Source organism: Apodemus sylvaticus, chromosome 17, assembly GCF_947179515.1.
Source record: "Apodemus sylvaticus chromosome 17, mApoSyl1.1, whole genome shotgun sequence".
NCBI classification, from domain to species: domain Eukaryota; kingdom Metazoa; phylum Chordata; class Mammalia; order Rodentia; family Muridae; genus Apodemus; species Apodemus sylvaticus.
In genome coordinates this window covers 1356863-1384595 of record NC_067488.1, presented here as the reverse complement: position 1 = coordinate 1384595, position 27733 = coordinate 1356863, and the positions used below count along the sequence as shown (strand labels likewise).

At 37.7% G+C, this 27733-nt stretch overlaps 1 protein-coding gene across 1 annotated transcript in view; it reads right to left on the bottom strand.

Moving 5' to 3' along the window:
* The window catches only part of Cpq (carboxypeptidase Q), a 566898-nt gene that overhangs the window by 230968 nt on the left and 308197 nt on the right, over positions 1–27733 (bottom strand). Inside the window, exon 5 of the mRNA XM_052161283.1 lies at positions 16556–16667. Within this exon, the coding sequence (XP_052017243.1) occupies positions 16556–16667 (112 nt within the window). The remainder of the gene's footprint in view (positions 1–16555; positions 16668–27733) is intronic.

Here is a 27733-nt window from a genome sequence, read left to right as displayed (position 1 = left end):
AATTTGTATCCCTTTCACCTCCTTATGTTGCCTAATTGCTCTAGTTAGAACTTCAAGTACTATATTGAATAAATATGGAGAGAGAGGACAGCCTTGTCTAGTCTCTGATTTTAGTGGGATCGCTTCAAGTTTATCTCCACTTACTTTGATATTGGCTACTGGTTTGCTATATATTGCTTTTTTACTATGTTTAGATATGGGCCTTGAATTCCTATTCTTTCTAAGACTTCTAACATGAAAGGATGTTGAGTTTTGACAAATGTTTTTTCTGTATCTAATGAAATGATAATGTAGTTTTTTTCTGTGTGTTTGTTTATGTAGTGGATTACATTGATGTATGTCTTAGTCAGGGTTTCTATTCCTGCACAAACATCATGACCAAGAAGCAAGTTGGGGAGGAAAGGGTTTATTGAGATTACACTTCCATGTTGAAGTTCATCACTAAAGGAAGTTAGGACTGGAACTCAAGCAGGTCAGGAAGCAGGAGCTGATGTAGAGGCCATGGAGGGATGTTTCTTACTGGCTTGCTCAGCCTGCTCTCTTATAGAACCCAAGAATACAGCCCAAGAGATGGCACCACCCACAAGGGGCCCTCCCCACTTGATCACTAATTGAGAAAATGCCCCACAGTAGGATCTCATGGAGGCACTTCCCCAACTGAAACTCCTTTCTCTGTGATAACTCCAGCCTGTGTCAAGTTGATACTCAAAACCAGCCAGTACAATGTATTTCCATATATTGAACCATCCCTGCATCCCTGGGATGAAGCCTACTTGATCATGGAAAATGATCATTTTGATGTATTTTTGGATTCGATTGGCAAGAATTTTATTGAGTATTTTTGCTTTGATATTCACAAGGGAAATTGGTCTGAAGTTTTCTTTCTTTGTTCGATCTTTGTGCGGTTTTGGTATCAATGTAATTGTGGCTTCATAGAAGAAGTTGGGTATTGTTCCTTGTATTTCTATTTTGTGGAATAGTTTGAAGAGTGTTGGCGTTGGGTATTCTTTGAAGGTCTGATAGAATTCTGCACTAAAACCGTCTGGTCCTGTGCTTTATTTTTGGTTGGGAGACTGTCAATTATTGCTTCTATTTCTTTAGGGGCTATGCGACTGTTTAGATGGTCTATCTGATCCTGATTTAACTTTGGTATTTGGTATCTGTCTAGGAAATTGTCCATTTCATCCAGATTTTCCAGTTGTGTTGAGTATAGGCTTTTGTAGTAGGATCTAATGATTTTTTTAATTTCCTCAGTATATGTTGTTATATCTCCCTTTTCATTTCTGATTTTGTTAATTTGGACACTGTCTCTGTGCTCTCTTGTTAGTCTGGCTAAAGGTTTATCTATCTTGATTTTCTCAAAGAACCAGTTCCTGGTCTTGTTGATTCTTTGTATAGTTCTTTTTGTTTCAACTTGATTGATTTCAGCCCTGAGTTTGATGATTTCCTACCTTTGACTCCTCTTGGGTGTTTCAGCTTCTTTTTGTTCTGTCAGATGGAAGTACCAACATAAATCAGAACAAAGGGAAAACAAACAAATGTGCCCTCAAATAAATCCTAGTGAAAGTGCCAACTATCGTGTGATTAGATTTGCAATAACAAGTCTAGGGCACAGAGGTATAGTATCATCCTAGTTCTAGAAAAAAGCAACTCTTATCTGTATTGTCACACCTGATTACACAGCATTAAAAATAATTCTAATTAAGAAATGAGGAAACAAAGGCAAAGGACAATTAAAAATTACAAAGAAACAGTTCAAAAAGGATAAAGAAAAAAAAACCCTTCATGCTAACCAAGTAATAATGTGTCTGTGGAGGGCTTAGACATAGGCCTAAGTAAATCCCTAGTTTATAGTGGTATATATGGTGAGAAATGTGTGTGTGTGTGTGTGTGTGTGTGTGTTTATTTGTGTGTGTGTGTGTTTGTGTTTGTGTTTGCATTTGAAGAGCATATACTGAAACAATCTGTATACTGGCTGCTTTTGTGTGTCAACTTGACATAGGCTGGAGTTATCGCAGAGAAAGGAGCTTCAGCTGGGGAAGTGCCTCCATGAGATCCAACTGTGGGGCATTTTCTTAATTAGTAATCAAAGAGGGAGGGGCCCTTATGGATGGTACCATCTCTGGGCTGGTATTCTTGGGTTCTATAAGAGAGCAGGCTGAGCAAGCCAGGGGAAACAAGCCAGTAAGGAACATCCCTCCGTGGCCTCTGCATCAGGGCCTACTTCCTGACCTGCTTGAGTTCCAGTCCTGACTTCTTTTGGTGATCATCAGCAAATATAGAAGTATAAGCTGAATAAACCCTTTCCTCCCCAACTTGCATCTAGGACCTGATGTTTGTGCAGGAATAGAAATCCTGACTCAGACAATCTGTAACTATTATCTCATTTCATCAAGACCCTCATCAACACAAATATTTACATATTTTGAGAAAAGCACAAGAAGGATAAATACATTTCTAAATAGTAGCATGAAAATAAAGGATGGGGTAAGTAAACCAGGTAATTTAGTAGAAAGTGAAAAGAAAGAAAGAGGAAAATAAAAATACGTCAATATGAAAATTTTTGGAAAATTACAAAATCAGTAAGCACAAAGAGGGTAAACAGAACAAATTTCCCAACATCTGATATGGTCAGGTTGGAGAGCTTTAAAATCTAACTTGATACTTTTTACCACAAAGTCAACTAGAGAACAATGACCTTGAAAAATTGAAGCTAGAGCAGAAAAAGAAAGGCTATTTAGAAGAGAGTGCTAGTCCTGTGATATATATAGAAGTGAAAGCAAACCTGCAGAGGATGACATGTCTAAGAGTAAAGAAGAGCTATAGAGTCAAATGCATGAAGCAATGAAGTCTCAAACCACATGAAATGCAAAGCTGTGGAAAATGCAAGGGAGAAATTTATAAAATCTCAGTTCTTATGGGAACTTTTAATACAAGTATTCCAGGATCTGATAAAGAAAGCTCTACTTTCTTTATCATCATACATGAGTTTATTAAATGATGGTATTAGGTTTGCTGCAATAAAACTAATATTAAACCTATTCTGTGAAAGGGGAGGTTAACACATCATCTTTACTAAGTTAACACAACCCAGTTTTGAAAAAGAGACTAGGTAATAAACCAAAATAAACTCTCAACAAATACCAAAGAATTAATATTCTAGAGACTATGTTATGTCCCTTATCCAACAGAAGTGGAATTCAATAACTCAGACACACTGTGTTATTAGAAATTTAAGGAAAATTGCAATAATTAGAGTTAAAGAAGGAATCATAAAGAAAATTCTCCATATTTTAATTTAATGACTATTCTATTCAGAACTTGTGAGAAGTCAACCCAATGCTCAGAGGTACTTATGGACACAAGTGTATATGTTAGAAGACAAAGACCAAGTTATTGGGTAACTAAGTGTACCTCAAGAAGGCAGAAGTAAAACAGAATAAGTCTGACTACAAATATCATTTATGTAAGTTCAAATCATAATACCATGTGATAATATTTTGTTTATACTTATAGAGTAATGTGAAAACAACCACAGACTACAGGCAACTGTGAGTTACAACTGAAGAGAAGAGGGGACAGTAGGTAGAAATGTCCAAACTAGATGTCAACCATGACTATAATGTTTTATCTCTTCTACAGCAAGGATCTGAAACACACATTGCAAATTTTAGCACTTATGAAATTTAAGCCAATGTGGTTGTTTATTTTCCTCTGCCATTTTTTCTTTTTTTATTCGATATATTATTTATTTACATTTCAAATGATTTCTCCTTTCCTTGATCCCCACTTCCCACAAGTCCTATAAGCCCCCTTCACTCCCCCTGTTCCCCCATCCACCCCTTCCCACTTCCCTGTTCTGGTATTCCCCTACACTGCTGCACTGAGCTTTTCAAGGACCGGGGGCCACTCCTTCATTCTTCTTGGACATCATTTGATATGTGGATTGTGTCTTAGGCTAATAGTCCCTTTTCAATGAGTGCATACCATGAGAATTCTTTTGAGACTGGGTTACTTCACTTAGGATGATGTTCTCCAGTTCCAACCATTTGTCTAAGAATTTCATGAATTCATTGTTTCTAATGGCTGAATAGTATTCCATTGTGTATATATACCACATTTTTTGTGTCCATTCCTTTGTTGAGGAACATCTGGGTTCTTTCCAGCTTCTGGCTATTATAAATAGGGCTGCTATGAACATAGTGGAGCATGTGTCCTTGCTACATGCTGGGGAATCCTCTGGGTATATGCCCAGGGGTGGTAATGCCCAGGGGTGGTAAAGCAGGGTCCTCCAGAAGAGTGGTGCCCAGTTTTCTGAGGAACCGCCAGACTGATTTCCAGTGTGGATGTACCAGTTTGCAATCCCACCAGCAGTGGAAGAGTATTCCTCTTTCTCCACATCCTCACCAACACCTGCTGTCTCCTGAGTTTTTAATCTTAACCATTCTAACTGGTGTGAGGTGAAATATCAGGGTTGTTTTGATTTGCATTTCCCTAATGATTAATGATATTGAACACTTAAGGTACTTCTCAGCCATCTGAAGTTCTTTAGGTGAAAATTCTTTGTTTAGCTCTGTACCTCATTTTTTAATAGGGTTATTTGGTTTTCTGGGGTCTAACTTCTTGAGTTCTTTATATATATTGGATATTAGCCCTCTGTCAGATGTAGGGTTGGTGAAGATCTTTTCCCAACTTGTTGGCTGCCGATTTGTCCTTTTGTTGGTGTCCTTTGCCTTACAGAAACTTTGTAATTTTATGAGGTTCCACTTGTGAATTCTTGATTTTAGAGCATATGCTATTGGTGATTGAGAATCACTGTTTACAAAACTCCACTGTTTACAAAACTTCACAGTCTTTAGTGAACTCCAAAGTGATCATCACTATGAGGGCATAGCCACTGCCATGCACACCAACATTCTGTCACCATTGAATTTGCCATTTCTGAAACTCTCATAGACATATGTTTTGTTCACATCATGTTTCATGTCATCCATTTCTTTTGATAATGATCTGAGTTCCAGTGATCTTCCAGAGGTAAGAAAATACGTAGTAGGCACACAGGATATATTCAGTAATTAATTGTATACTCCACCATGCTCAATGAGAACAACAGAAATGGCGTTTTTAAATAAAAATTTTAGATTTTATAAACACAAACAATATTATTTGAAAACTTTTTCTATAAAATTTTTATATGAACAACAATTATATGTAAATTACTCCACTTAAAATCATCCAAGTATAAAATATGAAACCATATATTCTTTTCTTCACAAAGAGTAATTCTGGGTTTTTTTTTTTTTTTTGGTTTTTTGGATTTGGGTTTTTTTTTTTTTTTTTTTTTTTTTTTTTTTTTTTTTTTGAGACAGGAATTCTCTGTGTAGCCCTGGCTGTCTGGGAACTCATTCTGTAGACCAGACTAGCCTCAAACTCAGAAATCCGCCTGCCTGTGCCTACCAGAGTGCTGGGATTACAGGCATATGCCACCACCGCCCGGCCACAAAGAGTTATTCTAATATAAAGATATTCACAAAATATTTCTTTGTTCTAATGTTCACTTGAAATGGGATGGCTCAATAGATATATTATCCATAGAGAATGTAACAGGTATGTACATTATATTTTCCCATATACATTCATTATAGTACATGTCTGAATAGTTTAAATTGCACTCCAAATATATTCCTTTCAAAAGATGCCATTATAACAACAACAACAACAACAACAACAACAAACCCAGTAATACAAGCATAATTCCTTGGGATTCTTTGCATGAAGACATTCTGAGAACCTCCTGAGTCTGTGGATACTTGATATTACTAAAAGCCAAGAATCCTTGAGAATTTGGTCATCAAATATACTATAGACAGCACAAAAATCTCTGTCTTCTCTGAGTTGGTGTTTTTTTTTCTAACTTTAACAACTGACTTAGCAATAAGTTGCATAGCCCTTTGTAGTTTCACCCTATTCTTTCTTTCCCACAAGAATATAGAAACTTCCTATATAAAATATTACTTATGTGGATGCCATTGACAGAGGAAAGGATAAGAAAAGAGAATAGTCTCCCCTTCATCAAGTTACAGGATGTCATTTTAATTCCATATCACATTTACAAGATATCTTTTACACATTCTTCACCATAGCAACAAGTGAAAACCTACTCCTATATTAATTTTATGTACAGCCATGGAGGACTTTGTTCAGGACCAGCCATTCTTCTCTTATTTAAATTGTATTTTTGCTATGGGCTTGGGCCCAGGTCATGCTGAATTGGTAATGGTCTATGAACATGGAAAATTGAAAGTTGAACTGTTGGTGAGGTTACTTTTTCTGCTGGACCACCTGCATCTGTTACTACTACTACTACTACTATTACTACTACTACTACTATTACTCTTAATGACTTAGAAAAGGCTAGTCACCATCTGAATTATTTCAAATCATCCTATCAACTATTCAAGATAAATTGTTCTCATTGTAAACAACAGTAACAACAACAAGAAACCAGAACTATAGGAACCAGAATCATTTATCTAAGATAATATAGCCATTACCACCATAGGCTTTGAATCCAAGAGATTGTAAGACTGAGGGCATGATTTTCTGACTATGCAGGCTGCCACTCATGTACCTTCAAATTTTGGGAAGTGGGGCTGAAGGATTGAAAAGTCCAAGATAACTGGTCATCTCATAAGTTCTAGAGATGCTGGTGTCAGGTAAGAATATGGGCTGACCATTAGCTAATTGGTGATGTTGATTTAACATGAGAACATTGGCAATATTAAAAACAAGCCATCTAATATTAGTCCACATCTTTCAACACTTTAGACAATGATTACATACCGACTAAATACTCTTTGTTCACATTGCTTGCATATGAGAATGATTACAGATTTACAGGGAAAGATGCTACTTCTATGTTTGCAGATGATTTTCAACCTTGAAGGTTGAAACCTTGACATTTCACCATCTTCAATAAGATCTGTGAACCTAAATCTAAAGTGTATGTTTAGAAAAGTTTACTGGAAGAGAACTCCCTGGAAGATGGTGAAACCACAGCTTTTGAAAGTGCAAAGTTAGCATGATGTAGAAAGTGTGGAGGCAGAAAATGGCACCCCAGGAATACTATCACTTCCTCTTTGATGTATTTAGCTTAGTGAGGTAGAAGCTGACTAACTTAGCATATGACAATAAGCTATACTTAGTAACTCAGAAACTGTGTCTTAAAATAGTTGGAATCTCCATGCTCAGTTCCTCAATATCTTTGTGGTGTTGATCACACCATTTTAGAAGTTTAAACATAATTTACCTGAATTTTCATTTCAGAAAGAAGTACTATCATGTCATCTCATACTTTAAAATCTTTAATGGCTCCTACTTCCTACAGCATCTTCACACTTTGCATATAGCCACTTCACAAGTTGTCATTTTTTATTTGATCCACTTCCTACCACATCTTACTCAGCCATTTCTTCAGATTTACAAAAATATCCTCTGTTCCTTAAACTACAGACATCCACAATTCTGCTGTTTTTCTTTGTTCTGCTACCACGTACATTTTTGAGGTTTGGCTTAAATGTCCTTGCCTATGTGAGGCTCCCAGACCACGAGCTCTTGGCAGAAGGAACTGTATTTCTCCATTTAATTTGCAAGTTATGACATGGTCACTTACTGACGTACAATATCCTCCTTGTAAGCCGCCACACTGGACCCCAGTGATGCTGCTTCAGTGAGGTGTCTAGTTCTTCCACACATATTTACCCTGGGCTTGCATGGTCTCTATACTTGAGTGTAGGAAATTCATTCAGACACCCACCCTGAATTGTTGTATGTTATGGTCCCTCTTCTCCAAGAATCTATTGCTTTACTCACCACTGCCAATTATAGAAAATGAAGATCAATGGGACTGATCCTCTCTTAGCATTCATGACCTTCCCCATTGGTTATCAGAAAGTGATAACCAGAATTGGAGGCCTCTGTTATGTTGTACACTAAAATGGTACATTCTAATCAAACGATAAAATAGTAACCACAACATTCAAATAGCCTCTAGCTCTAAAATGACTACAGATTCTCCCATACCACATCCAAATTACAAGGCAAATCAGTTTAAGAGTGTCATTTTTGACAAATCTTATTTTATCTCATAGACATTCTATACAGATCATTTTATACACAAGTTGCCTTCTATATATGTCAGCAGAAATGCCTATGTCAGCTGAATGAGATGTAAGGATGTCAAGTGTGTTACTAAAGCTTACAAATGAATTTGAATCTCAGAATAAGTTCTCAGCAATTTATAGTCTTAAAAAATGTTTTCCTTGAAAGCTAGACACTATATAACTTATCAAACTAGGAACGACATATTTGAATGAAAACATGAGAAGATCCCTCTAATGGACATGAGAAAGGGCCACAAATGCCCATGACCATAGATTCTCTTTCAGAAGTGAGCAAGAAGGGGAAACAAGAAAAAGGATGAATGTAGTTTTGACATTTCTAATTCCTCAGTCATTACAGGCATTTGCTTCACATTAGGCAGTTATGAAAAGACAAGATCAAAATTTTCTCAGAAAAAAATAAATACAAACCACCACTTACACATTAAATTTTAAATTAATGAAAATTAAACTGTAAGGTGAGGGAACATTTAAATACCTTAAAGAACTTGATTTCCTGTACAGGATTACAAGTGACTGTATTACGCTCTGAAAGTAGTGAAGATTAGTGACTTCTTGATCGAGGGTTATTAGTTTCCCATCTTGTGTTTGTAAAATAATTGTGAGGGAAGATTTCAAAGTAGGACAGAGTGAACAGGGTTCCTAAACTGTTTTAAGATAAAACTTTCCTGTAGAAAAAAATCAGATTATAGAAAAACATAGCAGATGGAAGACATAATTTTTTATTTATTTATTTATTTTATTTTTTTGAGACAGGGTTTCTCTGCGTAGCCCTGGCTGCCATGGAACTCACTCTATAGACCAGGATGGCCTCCAGCTCAGAAATCCACCTGCCTCTGCCTCCCACGTGCTGGGATTAAAGGCATGTGCCAGCACCGCCTGGCCTATATTTTAACTATTCCATTTATTTTGAATAAAACAGACTAGGAAAGTATGGAAAAGGAGTTATCAGGTAAAGTTTTCTCTAAGTTAATATAAATGATCCTTAAGCATGGCCTCTATAGGTCAATTATGGAACCACTACATGGTCCTGAAGGTAGTAGCCAGGCAATTTAGAATGAAAATAGATCTAAATGCCTTGGGATTTACACAGTGAAGTCCATTTTGTGATTGCTTGTAGAGTCTTCTTTATTTTTATCTCAAAAAGTCCCAGGACAGTGTTCAAATGCCCATTCTTTTAACAAATATATTTCTTTACAAAGAAATTACTAAGAGGCAGTTTGTAAACCAATCTGTTTATAGTATATATTTTTTTCTTTTCTGTATACTATCTCTTGATAGGTTTAGAAAGAGGCTTTTTTTGGAGTCAGACTGAGAATGATAGTCCAGTGAAACAACATTCAAGGGGGTCTATCAGGAGTACTAGGGTTGGAGTCAATAGGCTTGATTTAAATTTTCCACTGGACAGACAGGGCATGTGACTTTCTTCTGCTTTGCTTTCTTCTGTACAGTGACTGTCACAACAGTTATATCTGCTGCTTGAGGCTATTAACAGGAAGAAATGATTATGTCTACACTGGAGGATTTAGCACATCACATCATAAGCAGACACAATTGGTACATTTAGTACAGTCAGAGGTCTGACAGTTTAGGATGAGTGTCATTCAAAGTGCAATCTCTCTTCTCTGGTGTTAGCCAGTCCCCATATGGGCTCAGGGCCCCTAGAACCTCTAGTCCTACAGTTTAAATGACTTCATTGGAAGCTGATGACTGTTTCTGTATATCAGTTATACTGAATTGCATTTCCTAGTGATTTTCCAAGGCAGATCTGAGAAGAACTTGGACAAAAACACTTTGTCATCTTTGTCTTCATTTCCATGTAAGAGCCCTTGCACAGGAGATGACTGCATAAGGCTTTAACAGAATGAACACCTTGATATATATTTGACTATCTTCACTGGAATATTCTGGATCAGGAAGGCCTGGTGATTTTTCTATAAGTCTCCCCACTTCTTACTTCTGCCTGCTAGTTATGTCAACAAAGTACTCATTCTAATAGTAATATCAGAATTTTCCCTGTCTTTTTATCTTTCTTCTGTTTATTTGTTTTCAAGAGGAGGATGTTGGGAACACTTTTGTCTTTATAAAAGTAAAATGTACTTATTATACAAGAACCTGACACTGACAGATCAAACCACTCTACAACCTTCAGCTGCTATCCAGGAATATTCCTGACACCAGGTTTCTCTTTTATAATATATGCACTGCTGAGAATTCCACATTTTGTCTTCTTGTATTGCAGGAACTCCTATTTATCTTTAAACAAACCTCGAGCACTCAAGAATCAGCATGTAGTTTGCCTCACCCAGCCAAACTACATACAGCCTTCCCTCAACAGGTACCCAAAGTAAACTGAACATGTCACAGTTATGGAGCATTTGCAGCAATTTTATAGATGATTTTGAATCAAACATCTCTTCTGTTTCAAAGATGTCAAAGTCTATGGCTACTTCTTGTTGGTCTAGGCATCTAGGATACAGATATTTTATTAACACATCAAATGCTTGAATGAGTGAGGAAAGAAGCATGCAAATAAATATCTCTTATGAAACTGTGGTGACAATTTGGGGACTTTGATTTCTTGAAAAACCACATCAGTAGTGTAAGAATATGTTTTCATTTAAATCCCAGGTGTGGGATATGGGACTGCTTCAAATTGTCCATTGAGTAAGATTTGCCAGCTGCAGATAGTTTCTGTGATTATGTGACATTTGGAATTCTGGGGACTTTTCAGAGAATATATAAATGATAGGGTTCCAAGAGGTGAGGTGGGTTGTTGGCTGTTATTGATTGTGATTTGTTAAGTAGTAGTTATGAAGAACAAGAAGAGGAGGAGGAAGAAGAGAAGGAAGAGGAGGAGGAGGAGGAAGAGGAAGAGGAAGAGACAGAGGAACAAGAACAAGAAGAACAACAAGAAGGTGGCACTGGTGAAGGGAAAATTAGAAATCCTGACAGTGAAGATCAAACTTGCCCCAAGGAACTCAACTCCTCTAATCAGGAGGAAACAGTCAAGGGATAATGTAATCCCCATTCTGACCCCTGACTTTATTCAGAGAGCTCTTTTCTTCCCCCTTCAATCTTTTTTCTCTCCTATCTAGTATTAGGGGGTTGAAAGGGTAGAGAAAGGGCGGAAAAGGGAGGAAGAAAAAAGAAGCCACAAAGTAGTCAAAGAAACAGATTCTCACACTTGATAATAATCACAATGGGGAAGCTCACATTTCACGTTTTTAGAAATACCTTTCTGTTGTAAGACATTTCTTAACCATTCGCATGGAGGCAGTGAGAAGCCAGTGATTGGAGGGGAGAAAAGAGGAGGAGCTAAGAGAAATGAGAGGAAGAGAGAGAGAGAGAGAGAGAGAGAGAGAGAGAGAGAGAGAGAGAGAGAGAGAGAGACTAGGCAGAGAGGGAGACCTGGATATCCAGATGGCTTCAGATGTTTTTCTGGTGTTTTGGAGAGGTTAGAAATATTGGGATAAGACTACTGTAAATTGGCATTATGAAATTGGGAGTTTCTTATACATAAATATATTTGGTTAACTATTCAAGTTTAAGAGTCATGCTTTACCGGATACTTGGAAGGAGTGGGTGCTGGGCAGAAGCGTGGGACTCCCACTGTTTACAGAGTCTGTGGCAGAGAGGAAACACAGATGGGATGCTGTGAGAGCAGGCTGGGAAAGATTGGCTCAGCTGCAACAGTGAGAGCTGGCCTGAGTGAGACCCACCGGGACTTGGTGCAGAGGCCTGGTGGGACCGTACTCTTTCATAATGTTTACCCAATACATCTTTCCTATGTCCCACATTTCAAGATCCAGGCAATGCTCCTCCTTTTTCTTTCATTTCTCTAGAATCAAAACTCACGAATTCTATCTTCATAAAAAGTGATAAAACTGGAAGAATTTTGGAATAGAAGGTGGTTTATTTTTTGACTAACAAACTGTGAATTATAGCAGTTTTGGCCACAGGCTTTCTCCACTGACACCAGAATGTTCCAGGAGATGACAAGATGACATCTCAAATAAACAGTGTCACATCCAGTAAAACACACTCACACATACACACACACACACACACACACACACACACACACACACACACACACACAGGATTCAATAGCACTCCACAACAAATCCCCTGCTATTGACAGTTACTTAGGAATGACTGATTACACTTATAAAATGCAAATGTCATTAGACTAATTGAATATAATTTAAGCTGATGGCTTGGGAAAAAGAGTGAATCTGTAAGAGTTGTAAAGTAGGGGGCTTACGGGACTTTAGGGAGTGGGGGGGGCTAGAAAAGGGGAAATCATTTGAAATGTAAATAAATTATATCGAATAAAAAAATTTAAAAAAAAAGAAAAAAAAAGTAGGAAGACAAAGGACAGGACAGTAGAAGACGAAATCTTAAACAACGATTCTCAAGTATCAGAGATCCCCAGTGGACCAACACTTCAAATTAACAAGCCGTTGAGGGACTCCGATGTTCAAGCTGCCCAACATCTCATCCAAGGGCGAGCATCCAAGAGGAGTGTCATTTTCTCGGAAAAAGATTTCCACAGAGCTTTCATGATTTACCAGTTAAACAGTTTAGGCTCAATATGATTAAGTAATATAATTATGAATCCTTCTTTTGTTTTCTTCTTCTTTTGTGTCATATTTTTACTTCTGTTTTCTTTCTTTTTAGTGGTGTTGAATATCAAACTCAGGATACTAAGTACATGTTCTAATACTGAACTCTTCTCATTCTCCAAGCTCATCTAGAATTACAGGTGCTCATACAGAACTAGTAAGTCACACGCTGGATCCAGACCTTCATGTTAAAATACATAGATAATCTAACAGAAACTTAAATTCAATTTTAGAATTCTATGATGTTTATTCTTTCAACAGGATGTCTGCACAGGAAATGATCATAAAATATCTAAGACTCAATAAGTTTTATATAAAATGGAAAGTATGAAGGATTTCTTAGGCTTCCATCATACAGGAGGATGGGTTCTTAAGTGCCAAATGGAAAGAAAAGAATGTGTTAGTGACTATAGCCACTAGTTCTAGAGTTGCACTATTATAACTAAAACACTAAGAAGACAGAGCAGTCAGTAATGGGGCTATAGGTTAGAAAACACGATCTTCTCTTGTACTAGATTTTTTTTCAGAGTCATGCTTATTAAATTATAAAATATAATATTTATTAAGAACTTGGGTTGTATCAGGCCCTGTTGTAAATAGATTACGCTAATGCTTCATTTAATTTTCTAAACAGGCATGAGAGATAGAAACTATTATCATTATTACATAGATGGGAAAACTGAGGAACAAAGAGTCAAAGCAAGTTACCAAAGTTTAAGTTTAGGTAACTAGGAAGTTGTTTATCTGAGGTATGAATAAAACAAGTGGTCTAGTGCCAGTGTCCTGTGGGCTTCTGTTTCTCTGTTTCCTTTTGGTTTTTGGTTTTGTTTGTTTTTCAAGAGTATTTTTTTCCCTGTGTACCCTGGCTGCCCTGGAACTTGCTGTGTATAGCAGGTGTTAGGGTTTTACTGCTATTAGCAGACACTATGACCAAGGAAACTCTTGTAAGGATACTATTTAATTGGGTCTGGCTTACAGGTTGAAAGTTTCAGTCCATTATCATCAAGGTGGGAGCATGGAAGTTTCCAGGTAGGCATGATGCAGGGGGAGCTGAGAGCTCTACACCTTCCTCTGAAAGCTGCTATGAGAAGACTGGCTTGAGCAAAGCTAGGACAAGCGTATTAATTAAAACCCACACCCATAGTGACACACCTACTCCAATAGTAACATCTCCTAATAATGCCATGCCCTAGGCCAAGCATACACAAGCCATCACACCAGGATAGTCTCTAATTTAGAGTTCTGCCTACCTTTGCTCTCCAAGTGCTGGGATTAAAGGTATGTGCCTCTATGTCCAGCTTAGTGTCCTGTGTTTTTGATACTGTGTCAATGCTGCCTCATAACACATACTTGAAAGAAATGCTACTTTTTATTTTGCAATTTAAGTTGTATTTTTATATGAATTCTTATGAATCTTTCAGAGATTAAAGCTGTGAATTTAAAACATGGAACAAAACCAAAACTAACAAAATACTCAAACAACAGCAAATTCTGAGTTCAGTGTTTTCAGAGGTAGGATACTCCATTCACTATGCCTGCTATTTGACATGTATCCTTGAAATTGAATTGAACTCAATTATCAGGAATTTGGGGTCTCATGTTGAGGACCAGAGCACTGAGATTCAATATGTAGAGATGACCTGATTTTTGTTTCAATCTAGAGCAAATAAAATACCCTGGAAGATTACCATTGAATAGGAATGAGAAGCATGAAGTCCAGAATGTTCAGATGACCTGCCCAAGACCAGGACAGCAGTCAGAGTGACCTACAACCAAAGTCAGGTGAACTACTTGCTGTTTTTATTCCACCACTCCATTTCTATCAAATTGATGAAACATAATGAAATAAAATTGATTTCCAGAATAAACATCTGTGTTCCATAAGGACAAATGTTTGATTTTTTTTTGCATATTTTCCCAAAAACTCATTTCATTTTGGAATAATTCAGAGAGAAATAGATCAAAAAGAGACAGAAAGGAGGGAGGATTACACAAAATCTAGATCTCTGAGTATGTACATTTAGGTTTTAGTTGTTGAGCAATTTCTCTCTTTAACCTTACTCAGTTGTAAAAGTCAGCACTGTAACTACTTCTCTGTTTACAACAGTGTCTGTGGGCAAATGTGGAGGTCTCTAGCTCTGTGCCAAAGCTCTTAGAACACAGAGCATGCTCTAAACCTCTCTGTGTGCCAAGCTTCTACAAAAGGCTTTATAGAAAGCATAGCATCTACTCAATGCATCTTTTCTATCATGTAGGGTAACAATGCTGGAATGCTAAGAATGTGCAAATGGAGATTTCTAGTTTAATTATTTTCCATAAGATCCTGTGTCAAATACCTAGAGACATTTTATTAGCTTATTTATTTGTCTGTCAAACTAGAGCAATTGTTCTTACCATCCATCCAAGGACATTTGACATTATCTAGAAACATTTCCACTATTAAATTTTTTTCGGTGGTAATGGTAAATGAGAGTGGCAATTAGTGGGTAGAGTCTGAAGATGTCATGAAATCCCAAACTGTAATCTAAAAGTGCCAATAGTGCCAAGGTTGAGAAATATCTATATAAAACTATTACATAAGCAGTTTTTATTTCTATATTTTAAAATACAAGTAAAACACAGTTTATACAAATATAAATTAAAATGCCACACCAAAGATTTTCTGAAAACAAGACCATGTCAGCAATCTACAGTTAGAAAGATCAACAATATTTTCTTTTTGTGATGGAGTCTCATGTAGCCCAGGCTGTTTTTGGACTCACTATGAACCTGATTACTAAAATGATAGGCATGCACTGCTGCCATACACATTTTTATGAATTTTGGGGGATCAAACCCATAGTTTCATACATGCTAGGCGGCATTCTATTAATTGAGCTGTATCTAAGATGAATAATCTTTGATTGACCTATGAAGAAGACAAGAAGACCCTGTAGAAGTGGCAAGAAATCATGAGCTTGGAGACATATATACTTAAGCAATGAATGTTTTGACCTTTATGTTACCTGAAACAGAATTTGTTCAACAGCTACCATCCAGGACATTCTGCAGATGAACCATGTCAAAACAACCATTATATGATTCAGACAATGAACTCTTGATTCAGGCTATTCTTTTGTTTCTAACTGCCCCCTATATCCACCCTTTTAACTGGCATATTAAAAGAAAATGTACATTTATTTGCAAATATGGTCATCAAAGGGAGCTGCTATTAGCAATGTCTTGCAGTGTCTGCTCCTCTTAGCCATATCTAGGTCAAGTTTCTCCTACCACGACTACAGGATCATTCTTTTACCATTAACGCATTTTCTAATTTCCATGAAGAATTATTGCCTTTCTCTACTACTCTCTCAGCCTTCTCCTATCTTAAGGGGAGAATATAATTTGGGAGAAGTTGGTTATTCTCTGCATTTTTCCATGCATGGTTTGGTAAAATCTCCATTGATATGGTTACATGTGTTCTGGTTTTATTTGCTTGTTTATTTTTTCCAATGGATGAGAATAATATTTACTTTAAATACCTGGAGTACAATTGAATAACAATTTCTTTAAGAGATAAGTTATGTCTTATTCTTTAAAGATAAGAATAATTCTATTCTTGGAATAAACTGAGAAAAAAAATATATAGACCACAGGAAGTTCTGTGAACATACCACAAAAATGACTCCATTATGGAATTTCTATATAGAGTCGACATATCACTACTGAGATTACCACATATTAGTGTAAGACTTTCTAAACACTTACCAAGATCTTTAACAAGTGAGAGTGCTTCCCATGATATGAAGGCTCCACCGCCATCATCCAGGGCGCCCTGCCCAACATCCCAGCTATCCAAATGTCCACTGACCAGGACAACCTAGAATAAATGATAAAAAAGAGGAAAACACTAAGAGTGACATTAAAAAAAGACGCATTCAGGTATGTCAAACAGTAAGATAAAAATTCATATATTTGTCTTAAAATGTGTCTGAGACGCATATTGCTCTTAGTAGGAAACTAGGTATAACAAGAACAGTACAATTCCATGTTCATCTTCAGAATGATAAAAGTCTTCCCCTTGTGCCTTTCTATTAATAATATTATAGATGTTGCTTTTATTTCATCAGAGGAAGGGATGAGATGAGAGCTGTTCCCAAACATTACAAATACACTTGAACTGAGCCCAGAGCATTTCTATCTAACTATACATAGGCCGAGGCCTGGATGCTTCTAGCTTCCATACAATCTGATCTTCTGCAAGTCCAGATCTTGAAGGCTTCAGCTTCCAGCCTCTGTCTGATAACCTAGGCCTAGAATGATTCAGCCTACTCTGAGACTTCCTGTTAAAGAATCTCACTTTTTACCTCTTTCTGAACTCTGGTAGCTGGCTGAAGTCAGCTGTTCTGGCTCAAACTCCTCTCTACGCTGCCTAATTCAATCGATTTCTCCTGGATTTTGACTGAATTGTGCTGCTTGGAAAAAACTACCCCTGAACTCCACAAACTGAATGGAACTGCATGAACTTGACTGAACTCAACTGTATTCAAATGAACTTCCCTGACTCCTCTCTCAGCACTGCTCTTAAGTAGCCTCTCTTTCTGTCTGTTCCTATGAGTGTTGGCCATACCCTGTCTCTGACTCATTCTATCGGATATTTCTACGATTGATCACTTTGTCTGCCCTTCAATTAGATGTCATAGTTTGGGATTAAAGGTGTGTACTAAAGGCCTGTCTGTAGTCCAGCCACAGAGATAAAGGTGTCTACTAAGGGAGTGTCTATATTCCAGTTGAATCACATAGGCCCAAGTCTTTGGATTTGACACTTGCCAGAATAGCTATGTTTCTGGATTAAAATTCCTCTCTATCTTCTCCTTTCTGTTTAAGCTAAAAATTGTACACAGTTTAACTATTACAGTATAATATAATCTTGACTGCTAAGGGAATTAATTTATTGCCAACTGATTTTTCATAATTTTATGGCTTAAAGTAAAAATTACATAAAAAGGAGCTTAAGAATTCAACCATATTCTCAACTGGTTATTTATTTTAGAACACATATAATAAACATATCAAATTTAATTTAAATGAAAATGAGAACAATAATTTTTAAAATTATTGTGATTTTTACATTATGAATTACTTTGATATATGTAAATAAATAAGACTTAAAACCTAGATATAATTGAACAAAACATTTAAGAGAGATCTCTTTTTAGGGCAAAAAGAGAAACATAGAGATTATATTATAAAGTTGAAATCTCTGTAAATTAAATAGTATTTAAAGGAAAATTAGTAATTTTATTTCAGAAAACAGAACATGAAAGTGATTTCACTAGAACTGAAATAAACTTCTTCTTTCATGGCAGAGATAAAATCCAAAGTCTCATGAGTGACAGAAAAGTGCTATACTGCCAAGTCATACACATAGATGCTAGTGAACTAAAATGTATGTGCACATCTCTAACAAGCTGAAGTCCAAGAAAAGTGGTACAATGTCAATATCGTTTGGATATAAAAATATCCTTGTCCCTATGCATCGCATAATATGCAAAGAGAGATCAGAGAGATCAGAGAGCTAGATAATGACTTTAGGAAAAACAGCTTCATCAACTTAAAGTAGGCAAGTTTCCTAATAGATGCGGAAAAAAAACATAAAGAAAAGTAGTAACTTAGACTTTGCAAAAATTTAAAAGTATCTCCTCATTCATGGACCCCTTTAAGAGAGTGAAAAGCTATTTTACCAGGGGAAAAATACATGTCTATATACAGTAAAGAACATGCACACCAGAATGCTATACAACTACCCTCGAACACCATTTTACATAAGGACTGTGTGTAAGAACATACACACAGACTCAGAATTCTTACTCCTAGTTGTATGGTGTAATGGCTGGCTTTGTGTGTCAACTTGACACAGGTTGGAGTTATCACAGAGAAAGGAGCTTCAGTTGGGGAAATGCCTCCATGAGATCCAGCTGTGGGGCATTTTCTCAATTAGTGATGAAGGGGGGAAGGCCCCTTGTGGTTGGTACCATCTCTGGGCTGCTATTCTTAGGTTCTATAAGAGAGCAGGCTGAGCAAGCCAGGGGAAGCAAGCCAGTAAGGAATATCTCTCCATGGCCTCTGCATCAGCTCCTGCTTCCTAACCTGCTTGAGTTCCAGTCCTGATTTTCTTTTGTGATGAACAACAATGCAGAAGTGTAAGCTGAATAAACCCTTTCCTCACCGACTTGCTTCTTGATCATGATGTTTGTGTAGGAATAAAAACCCTGACTAAGACATATGGTGTATGCAGAAATGTATGTATGTGTATACTTTAACCAAGACCATTTTCATAACAGAATATGAATAACGCTGCCCTCATTTGAAAAGGAAAACATCTAAGTGTCTGTTAAAAGTAGAATGAACAGATTATATTCATGAGTGGAACACCACACAACAGTAACAACAAACAAATGCAATGCATACTAAACAGCAGCAAGAATAAAATAAGCCAGATATCAAATAATACTGTGCATATCTCCATCTACATAAAGCATAAAACCAAACAAATCAGGGAAGTGTTCTCCTGTGTCAACAAGTATGGGAAAATGGAAGGAGGTACAAGGTGAGCTTTGTGGAACTATCATGCTGCTTCTGATGTGGGTACTAGTTATGCAGGTGTGTTCAACTCATACAGTTAGCACGCGTGACAACATTAAGCTCAACAAATTTTTTTAGAAATTAATGTACAGCAAGCTGTCAGAGAACCAAAGCTGAACCAATATTCTTCATGGCTAACATGAAAATTCACCATTACTTTGGGGAAAGAGTTTGTGGCCAATAATATCACTGTGACCTCTGCACTGACTATTCATTGAGCAGGCGAAAGACCTCCTGATGACTTACAGGCAACCCAGCCTATTATGACTTCATTGTAGTCACAAACAAGGATAATGTCCCAGTCTAATAAATGGCCATATAATGAACCCAAATGAATTGTTTCCAAGGGGGAATTGAAAACAAAACAAAAAATAAAAAGAGCATGTTGACATAGCAGAGTCTTCTGACTTAGCAAGTGGTGTCATCCAGAGAAGTCAGGGGGAGATCTGTCAGCATCCTCACAGCCCAGGACTATTGTCCTATGAAGACTGCAGCAGGCTAAAATGTCAGAATGTGTTTTAATTAACGTTTTCTTAGTTCATTCAGGAGTACCTACATCAAGGCAGCCAGTATTTTATATTTCTGACTTCTTCCACAATCACTGAAATCATTTTCTAACTATATTTCTTTGTGTCTCTTAGAAGCTTCCACTCACCAGATAGCAGTTGCTACTTACATTAACAGTTATGACATGAAAGAAGTTTTGGAGTAGTAAAAATCTAAATTATGAAACATATGATCAGAACTTTGGCACAGTGCTATAGAAGAAAAAAACATATCATTTAGATTGTGAGAGTTTGAAACATTTTTCAAATCATAAAATGTTGGTTATAATATTATAATGATGATTATAATATAAATTCAGTATTTATTTTAATAGGGTAACAACAAAAATATCTCTAATTTAGTAGCATTTTAAAAGAAAATTTGAAATTTTCTCATTGTTAATGTTTCTACCTATTTATATAGAAAATGGCAGTGAAAATTTCCTTCTAAATAGTATCAGACCAGTCTCTATTGAAACCTAGAAGACCATACAGAAAAATATACAAATCACAGGACAGCTGAGAACCTACACTAGATCAGAGTCAGGCACTAATGAGCATTAATTTTAATAAAATTGGATCTGATTTAAGCAAGCAAAACAGGAACAAATGACCCAGAGTAGCAGTAACCTCAACTCTTCACAAAATTTAGCCCATGGTAAAAAGGAAATATCATCATTTCATCCTAATTCCCTAGAGCATAAGCAGTACCCACAGCCAAGAAAGCAAAATTGGGGTATCCCCTCTCCCTGTGTGCTGCCACCTGAGAGTCAGGCAGAGCTCTGATCAGTTCCTCCTTTCAAGTGACCTTTCCATTACCTTTCTTTTAAATTCATTAAACAGTTAAGATAACTGAAAAACAACACCCCCCCCCAAAAAAAAACAGCCTTAACAAGATAGTATGAAGGCAAATGTGGAGTCTAGTGCTCTGAAATGTGTGTTCTCTGTGAAGTATACATTAACATACCTCTAGTAGTTACCAGAGGAGTGAGGGAAAGTGCTCAGTAGGAAGACACTGAATGCAAGGCAGTCTAGGGAATGAGGTTGGGACAGTGTAAGCCCTGACAGACCAGTGTGGCTTGAAAGTGGAGGAGAGAATTAAGGTAAGCAGAACACACAAATGCACCCCCTCTTCTGCTATTGGGATGTCCTCTGACTCTAGATCCAAGTGGATTTGCCTGGTTAAAAGACAAATAAGTACAAATACATGACAGAACCAGAAAGAGAAAATGGCCTGGGAAACTGTGGATTTTTATGAAAATATTCTAATGTGATCCATCAGAGAAAATATCACGGTCTTTTACACATGTTTTCCGTCAACAATTTTATTGAGTGCTTACTCTGTGCTAGAGATACAGAAATAAGTAAATATTCTGAGTGAATTGCATTCTGGTGAAGGAGACCAAAACAAAGTAAATAAATATAATGTAAGTGCCATTTTCTATGGTATAAAGACAAATCTCAGATCTAAGTGGCTGAGACAGGTTGATCACCTGTGTGAATCCAGTTGGTTTATATAGCAAGTCTATGTTATAAAAGAATAAAATGAAGGAGATGTGGAGACAGAGGGAAGGGCAGAGAGCAGAGAAAACAGAAGGGAGAGTGACAGAGATAGGAAGTTCTCTCCCTAAGGGGATGGTATGTGAATATGGAGACATAACATTTTAAGCAGCTTGAAAACATGTGTAGAAGCTCTGACTGGAAACAAGGAGAGCACATTTGAAAACTGATAGGAATCTGGTGACTTAAGTATAACAAAAGTAGTTGCTGGAAAGATCTAACAAGCCACAGAGGAGAATTCCACTCTAACTGATGTGGGAATCACAGAGCATCCTGTTTATGTGCACCAGTCACCGTTAGTGGGTAAACTGTAAAGAACGCAGAGTAAAAGAGGAGGGCAAACAGTCTTATTTGCCAAAACTAAGTCATCCAAAATCAGTTTATGAGGAAAACCCAAAACAGTCATAGAAACATTGTCCCTTCCCAATCAATAAGCAAAAGCAAAATAATCCATAAAACAACTTTCTGAAAAGCCATTCAATTTGATCAAGAGGGCTAAATCTCAGGGGATAACATGAACTCCCCAAGAAGAAATGAGATAGCACACTGTTAGCCTTTAGCAGAGAAATGGGGAAAAACTGGCTAAGTGGGACCAGTGGAAATACCAAGCAATGTGTGACTTGGAGTCAGCACAAATACTTAGAATCCATGAAACCATTAATATCTTAGTCACTGTTCTACTGCTGTGAAGAGACACCATGACTATAGTAACTCTTATAAAGAGTTATGCAATTGGAGCTGGTTTACAGTTTCAAAGGTTTAGTCCATTATCAGCATGGTGGAAAGCACGATAACACACAGGTAGGCATGGTGCTGGATATGGAGCTAAATGTCCATTATTTTGATCAGTCAGAAGTGAGAAGGGAGAATAAGGCTTGGACTTCTGAAACCTCAAAACACACCTCTAGTGACATACTTCCTCCATAAAGGCCACACCTCCTAATCCTTTCAGATAATAAGCATTTAAATATATAAACCTATGGGGGCCATTCTTATTCAAACCATGAAGATTAGGTACCCATTTTCTAGGTCTTTCACACAGGCCTGCAAACAATGACCCCAAGAAAGACCAGGGGTAGGGCAGGGAGAACCTCAGAAAATGCCTTGGTGCCACCACCAGGATCTGGATACTGCTGGAAGGCAGGTCACAAACATACTTCCAAGACTCTTTGTCCCCCCCCAAATGACATGAGAGATGGCACCCATAACAAAGTCCTCACATCCAGGATACTACAAGAACAGGTTACAGACATCTAGTTCTGTGGTGTAGGAAGTCGGAATATGGGTGACCCAGGAAAGAAATACTAAGAAAGTTCACTCTTGAGATCACTCTTGAGATTCCAGGGCCTGGCTAGGACCGAGGGAAGAAAAGAACAAGAAACCAAAAAACTATGCTTTCCAGACCAGAATCCTGAGCCTGAGTCACTGACAGACAGAACAGTATGCAGCTGGGGAAAGGTGTAAGGAGACAGGCACATGGTAAGGTGCAGACACGCAAAACTTCTCAGAGTCAAGGGTGAGACAATGACACTGGGTCAGCAATCCAGACCCAAAAACAAAAACAGAGGAGCTTTAGCTTGCAAAGAATGAGAACACCAAAGTTAAGAACAGAATTGATATTCAAACCTAGCTGTATGCTGAATAGACTCATCCAGCTCTCTTCCTAATAATGGCTACAGAGAAGGTGCATTGACAATATTAGTGGCAGGTTCTCCTGGTCTCCTACACATGATATCTAGTATCTGGTAGAAATGGTGAACTACAAAGTAGGCAAAAAATATGACCTGTTGTTACTGAATGTAGTATTCAGCAGGGCTAGACACAGATATTATTAAGACATTTAAGCTATTAGATAAGGATTGCTGTAAAAATAAATAAAATGTTTGTAGATCTAATGAAAAGATTGAGAGTTTCATTAGAAATGTCAAGATTATAAGACTGAACTATATATGCTAAAAATACCCCATAGTTATACACGACTTAATATTTAGATTTGCATGTTAAAATGTAAACTTTTAAAGTTTTATAGCTTTAGCAGAGTGCAGGAAATATTTTAAAACAAGGTACAATATGGTTAGACTTCAATGTCAACTACTGTATTTGGAATCACCACACATATGTCTTTGTGGAAATTTTCAGAGATGTTTAACTGGGTAGGGAAGCCCCACCCTGAATGTAGATGGGATCTCAGATGGAATAAAACTAGAAGGAAAACTGCAGAAAAGCCCTGCCTTTCTCTACTTACTGGTCAGTACTATTGATCAATCTTCCTCTGCCACCCATAACCAGCATGGACTCAACCCCTCTAAACTACAAGCCAAATAAAACCCTCCTCTTTTAACCTGCTTCTTGTCACAGAAAAAAAAAAGGAATTTGGTACAGAACGCTTGGTACCAGAGTTGGGGCTATTGCTATGCCAACTTGACCAAGTGGATTACAAACATTTGGAACTGGTTTATTGGGAAACTTAAGAAAAGTTAAGATCTGTTGCATACACAATATCTAGAATATTATCAATAAATTTTAATGAGTCATCTGGTAGGAATTTGGAACACAAGAATGAAAAAATACATGTTGTACTGGCTAGTTTTGTGTGTCAACTTGACACAGGCTGGAGTTATCACAGAGAAAGGAGTTTCAGTTGGGGAAGTGCCTCCATGAGATTTAGTTGTGGGGCATTTTCTCAATTAGTGATCAAGTGGGGAGGGCCCCTTGTGGGTGGTTCCACCTTTGGGCTGGTGCTCTTGGGTTCTATAAAAGAGCAGGCTGAGCAAGCCAGGGGAAGCAAGCCAGTAAGAAACATGCCTTCATGGCCTCTGCATCAGCTCCTGCTTCCTGACCTGCTTGAGTTCCAGTCCTGACTTCCTTTAGTGATGAACTGCAATGTGGAAGAGTAAGCTCAATAAACCCTTTCCTCCCCAACTGGCTTCTTGGTCATGATGTTTGTGCAGGAATAGAAATCTTGACTAAGACACATGTAGAGAGAAGCTATATCTTAGGAGGTTTCATTCATGTGGAATAAACACTGTATCCGGAATGGTGGAAAGGCTATTCATGTGACTCTGTGACAAAGGATCTGACTGTTTCTGCCATGTCCTGAGATACTGAGTGAGGGTTACATGAAAAAATACATACTAAGTTATTTGGTAGGGAAAAATTCATGACAGCATGCATCCAGGTTGTGCTGTGTTACTGCTCACTGCTCCTGGTATGATCCATGACTAGAGATAATATAAAGAAAAGAGAAATAAACTATTTGGTGAGAAATGAATAAGTGACGTTATGGTTGTAGGCAATCACAAGAACAGCTGTCACTGTCACTATCAGAGATAGGTTGCTCCTGTGACAGCAATTATCCTTCATTTTGCAAATATATTGCCCAACAGAATTTAGAAGCATACCAGGTCTGTTCGCTTTTGGTTTTGTGTTTTATCATACCCCTAGGTTTAGCTTTGTGACATGTATTTTATACTATTTCAGGAGTCTCAGGGCTACAAAATTTGATAGTTGACATATTTCTGGTCTCAGGGAACCCTAAATTTATAGCAACAAAATAATTGTTTGAAAAATATGATCTATAAAAATGAGGAAGAGAACTCACACCCAAGTGCTGCTGCTGTTGTGCTCCTCTGGCTGCTTCAGGACAAATGACATGGAATCCACTTTTGATTTTTTTCTTTAATACAGAACCTTTTACTAGACAGCAAAATTGAATCTGCTACATTATGGCTATACATGCAAGTTTAATAAGGGCTTTCAGCATTGATTGACATAGGCAAGTTTGTAATCTCTAAAGAGTGTTTCCCTACCCACAGAGTAAGAGTCATAATACAAACCTACCTGTGAAAGTAAAATATGATGATGATTTATCCTTATCATCATGCCTGGCACAAATATGAACTCCTTAAATATTTGCCCTTTTGCTCTTGTTATATCAAGATACCCTTGGAAATTGTACACAGTTCTCTCTTGGAAAGATTTCCTTGGACTTTTGTAGAATAAGCATAGGTTCCTACAGATTACTTCACCAGGAGGTATCCATGGTAGCACTCTGTGTGCTGCTACTCTGAAGTAGAGTCTGTTAATCACAAGCACATGTTATTTAGGAATGTGACAAATATTTTTAAATGTTTGCTGAGGCTTCCACCACCCACCTGGTCCTTTCTGCTGGGACAGACTCTTGGCTGGTCTGCTCCAGTGAAGACACTATCTCCTGATCCATCCTAGAGAACCTGGTGCACTCAGAGCAGTTGGTAAGAATGCACTCCCCACCTCTGGAATCCCAGAGCTGCTACTGGGGGCCCGGGAGGACTTGGGACCCATAAGCCACCAAAAACCCTCTTGAATACCACTCCTCTTCTGTCCCCCACATGCCTTCTGCAGTCCACTCATTCCTTTCTGCTGGGGCAGACTCTTGGCTGGCATACTCCAGAGTAGACACCATCTCCTGATCCATCTTAGAGAACCTACTGTACGCAGAGCAGTTGAGAACTTGCTGTACTCAAAGCAGTTGATAACCTGCTGCACTCAGAGAAGTTGAGAACCTGTTGCACTGAGAACAATTGAAGCAGCTGCACTCAAAGCAGTAGACCCAGTAGTCTGAAGGCCTCCCAGGAGATCTCCTGCAGCCAGGGGTAAATCTACTGCAGCCAGGGGTAGATCAGTACCATCCCTGCACCTGTAAAGAGCCCCTGTTGGAAGGCCCTATAGGTGGTCTGCTAGAGCCAGGGCTACAGACCTACCAGGAGACCTGAAGTAACCCAGGGTCAAAAGAGGCAGACTCCAGAAAATCATCCAGACTAACAAACACCAGCTATGTGCAAAAGGAAAAAGGCAAGCATAAGACCATAAGCAACAGAAGCCAATATGTGTGGACATCATCAGATCCCAGTTTACCCACCACAGTAAGCCCTGAATACAACAGCACACCTGAAAACCAGGAAGCTGACCCAAAATCCTATCTCATGAAAATAATAGAGTCCTTTAAGGAGGATATCAATAACTCATTGAAGGAAATATAGGAAAATACAGGTAAAAAGGTGAAGAAATTGAATAAAGTGATCCAACTCCTAAAAGTGGAAGTAGAAACAATAAAGAAAACACAAATGGAGGCAAACCTAGAAATGGAAAAACCTAGAAAAGAGATCAGGAATTACAGATGTAAGAATTGTCAATAGAATACAAGAGATAGAAGAGGGAATCTCAGGTGTAGCAGATACTGTAGAAGAGATATACATAACAGTCAAAGAAAATGCAAAATGCAAAAAGCTTCTGACCCAAAACATACAGGAAATCCAGGACACAATGAGAAGACCAAATCTAAGGACTAAAGGTATAGAAGAGAAGGAAGATTCCCAAGTTAAAGGGCCAGTAAATATCTTCAGCAAAATTATAGAAGAAAACTTCTCTAACCTGAAGAAAGAGATACCCATGATCATACAAGAAATCTACAGAACTCCAAATAGACTGAACTCAGAACAGAAATTCATCCTGTCACATAATAATCAAAACACCAAATCCAGTAAATGAAGAAAGAATGTTAAAAAACAGTAAGGGAAAAAGGTCAAGTAACATATAAAGCAGACCTATCAGAATTACACCAGACTTCTCAGCAGAACTATGAAAGTTAGAAGATCCTGGGCAGATCTCATACAGACCCTAAGAGAATAATCATGCCAGCCCAGTCTACTATACCCAGCAAGGCTCTCAATTACCATAGAAAACAAGATATTCCACAACAAAACCAAATTTATATAATATCATTCCACAAACCCAGCTCTACAAAAGATAACAAGTGGAAAATACCAACACAAGGAGGGAAACTACACCTTAGAAAAATCATGAAGGGTTTTTCCCCAGTTCCCTTTTTATTAGTTTCAATGTGTCTGGTTTTATGTGGAGGTCCTTGATCCACTTGGAGTTGAGCTTAGTACAAGGAGATAAGAATGGATCAATTCGCATTCTCCTGCATGCTGACCTAGAGTTGAACCAGCACCAATTGTTGAAAAGGCTATCTTTTTTCCCACTAGATCTTTTCTGCTCCTTTGTCAAAGATCAAGTGACCATAGGTGTGCGGATTCGTTTCTGGGTCTTCAATTCTATTCCATTGGTCCACTTGCCTGTCACTGTGCCAATACCAGGCAGTTTTTAACACTATTGCTCTGTAGTACTGTTTGAGGTCTGGGATACTAATTCC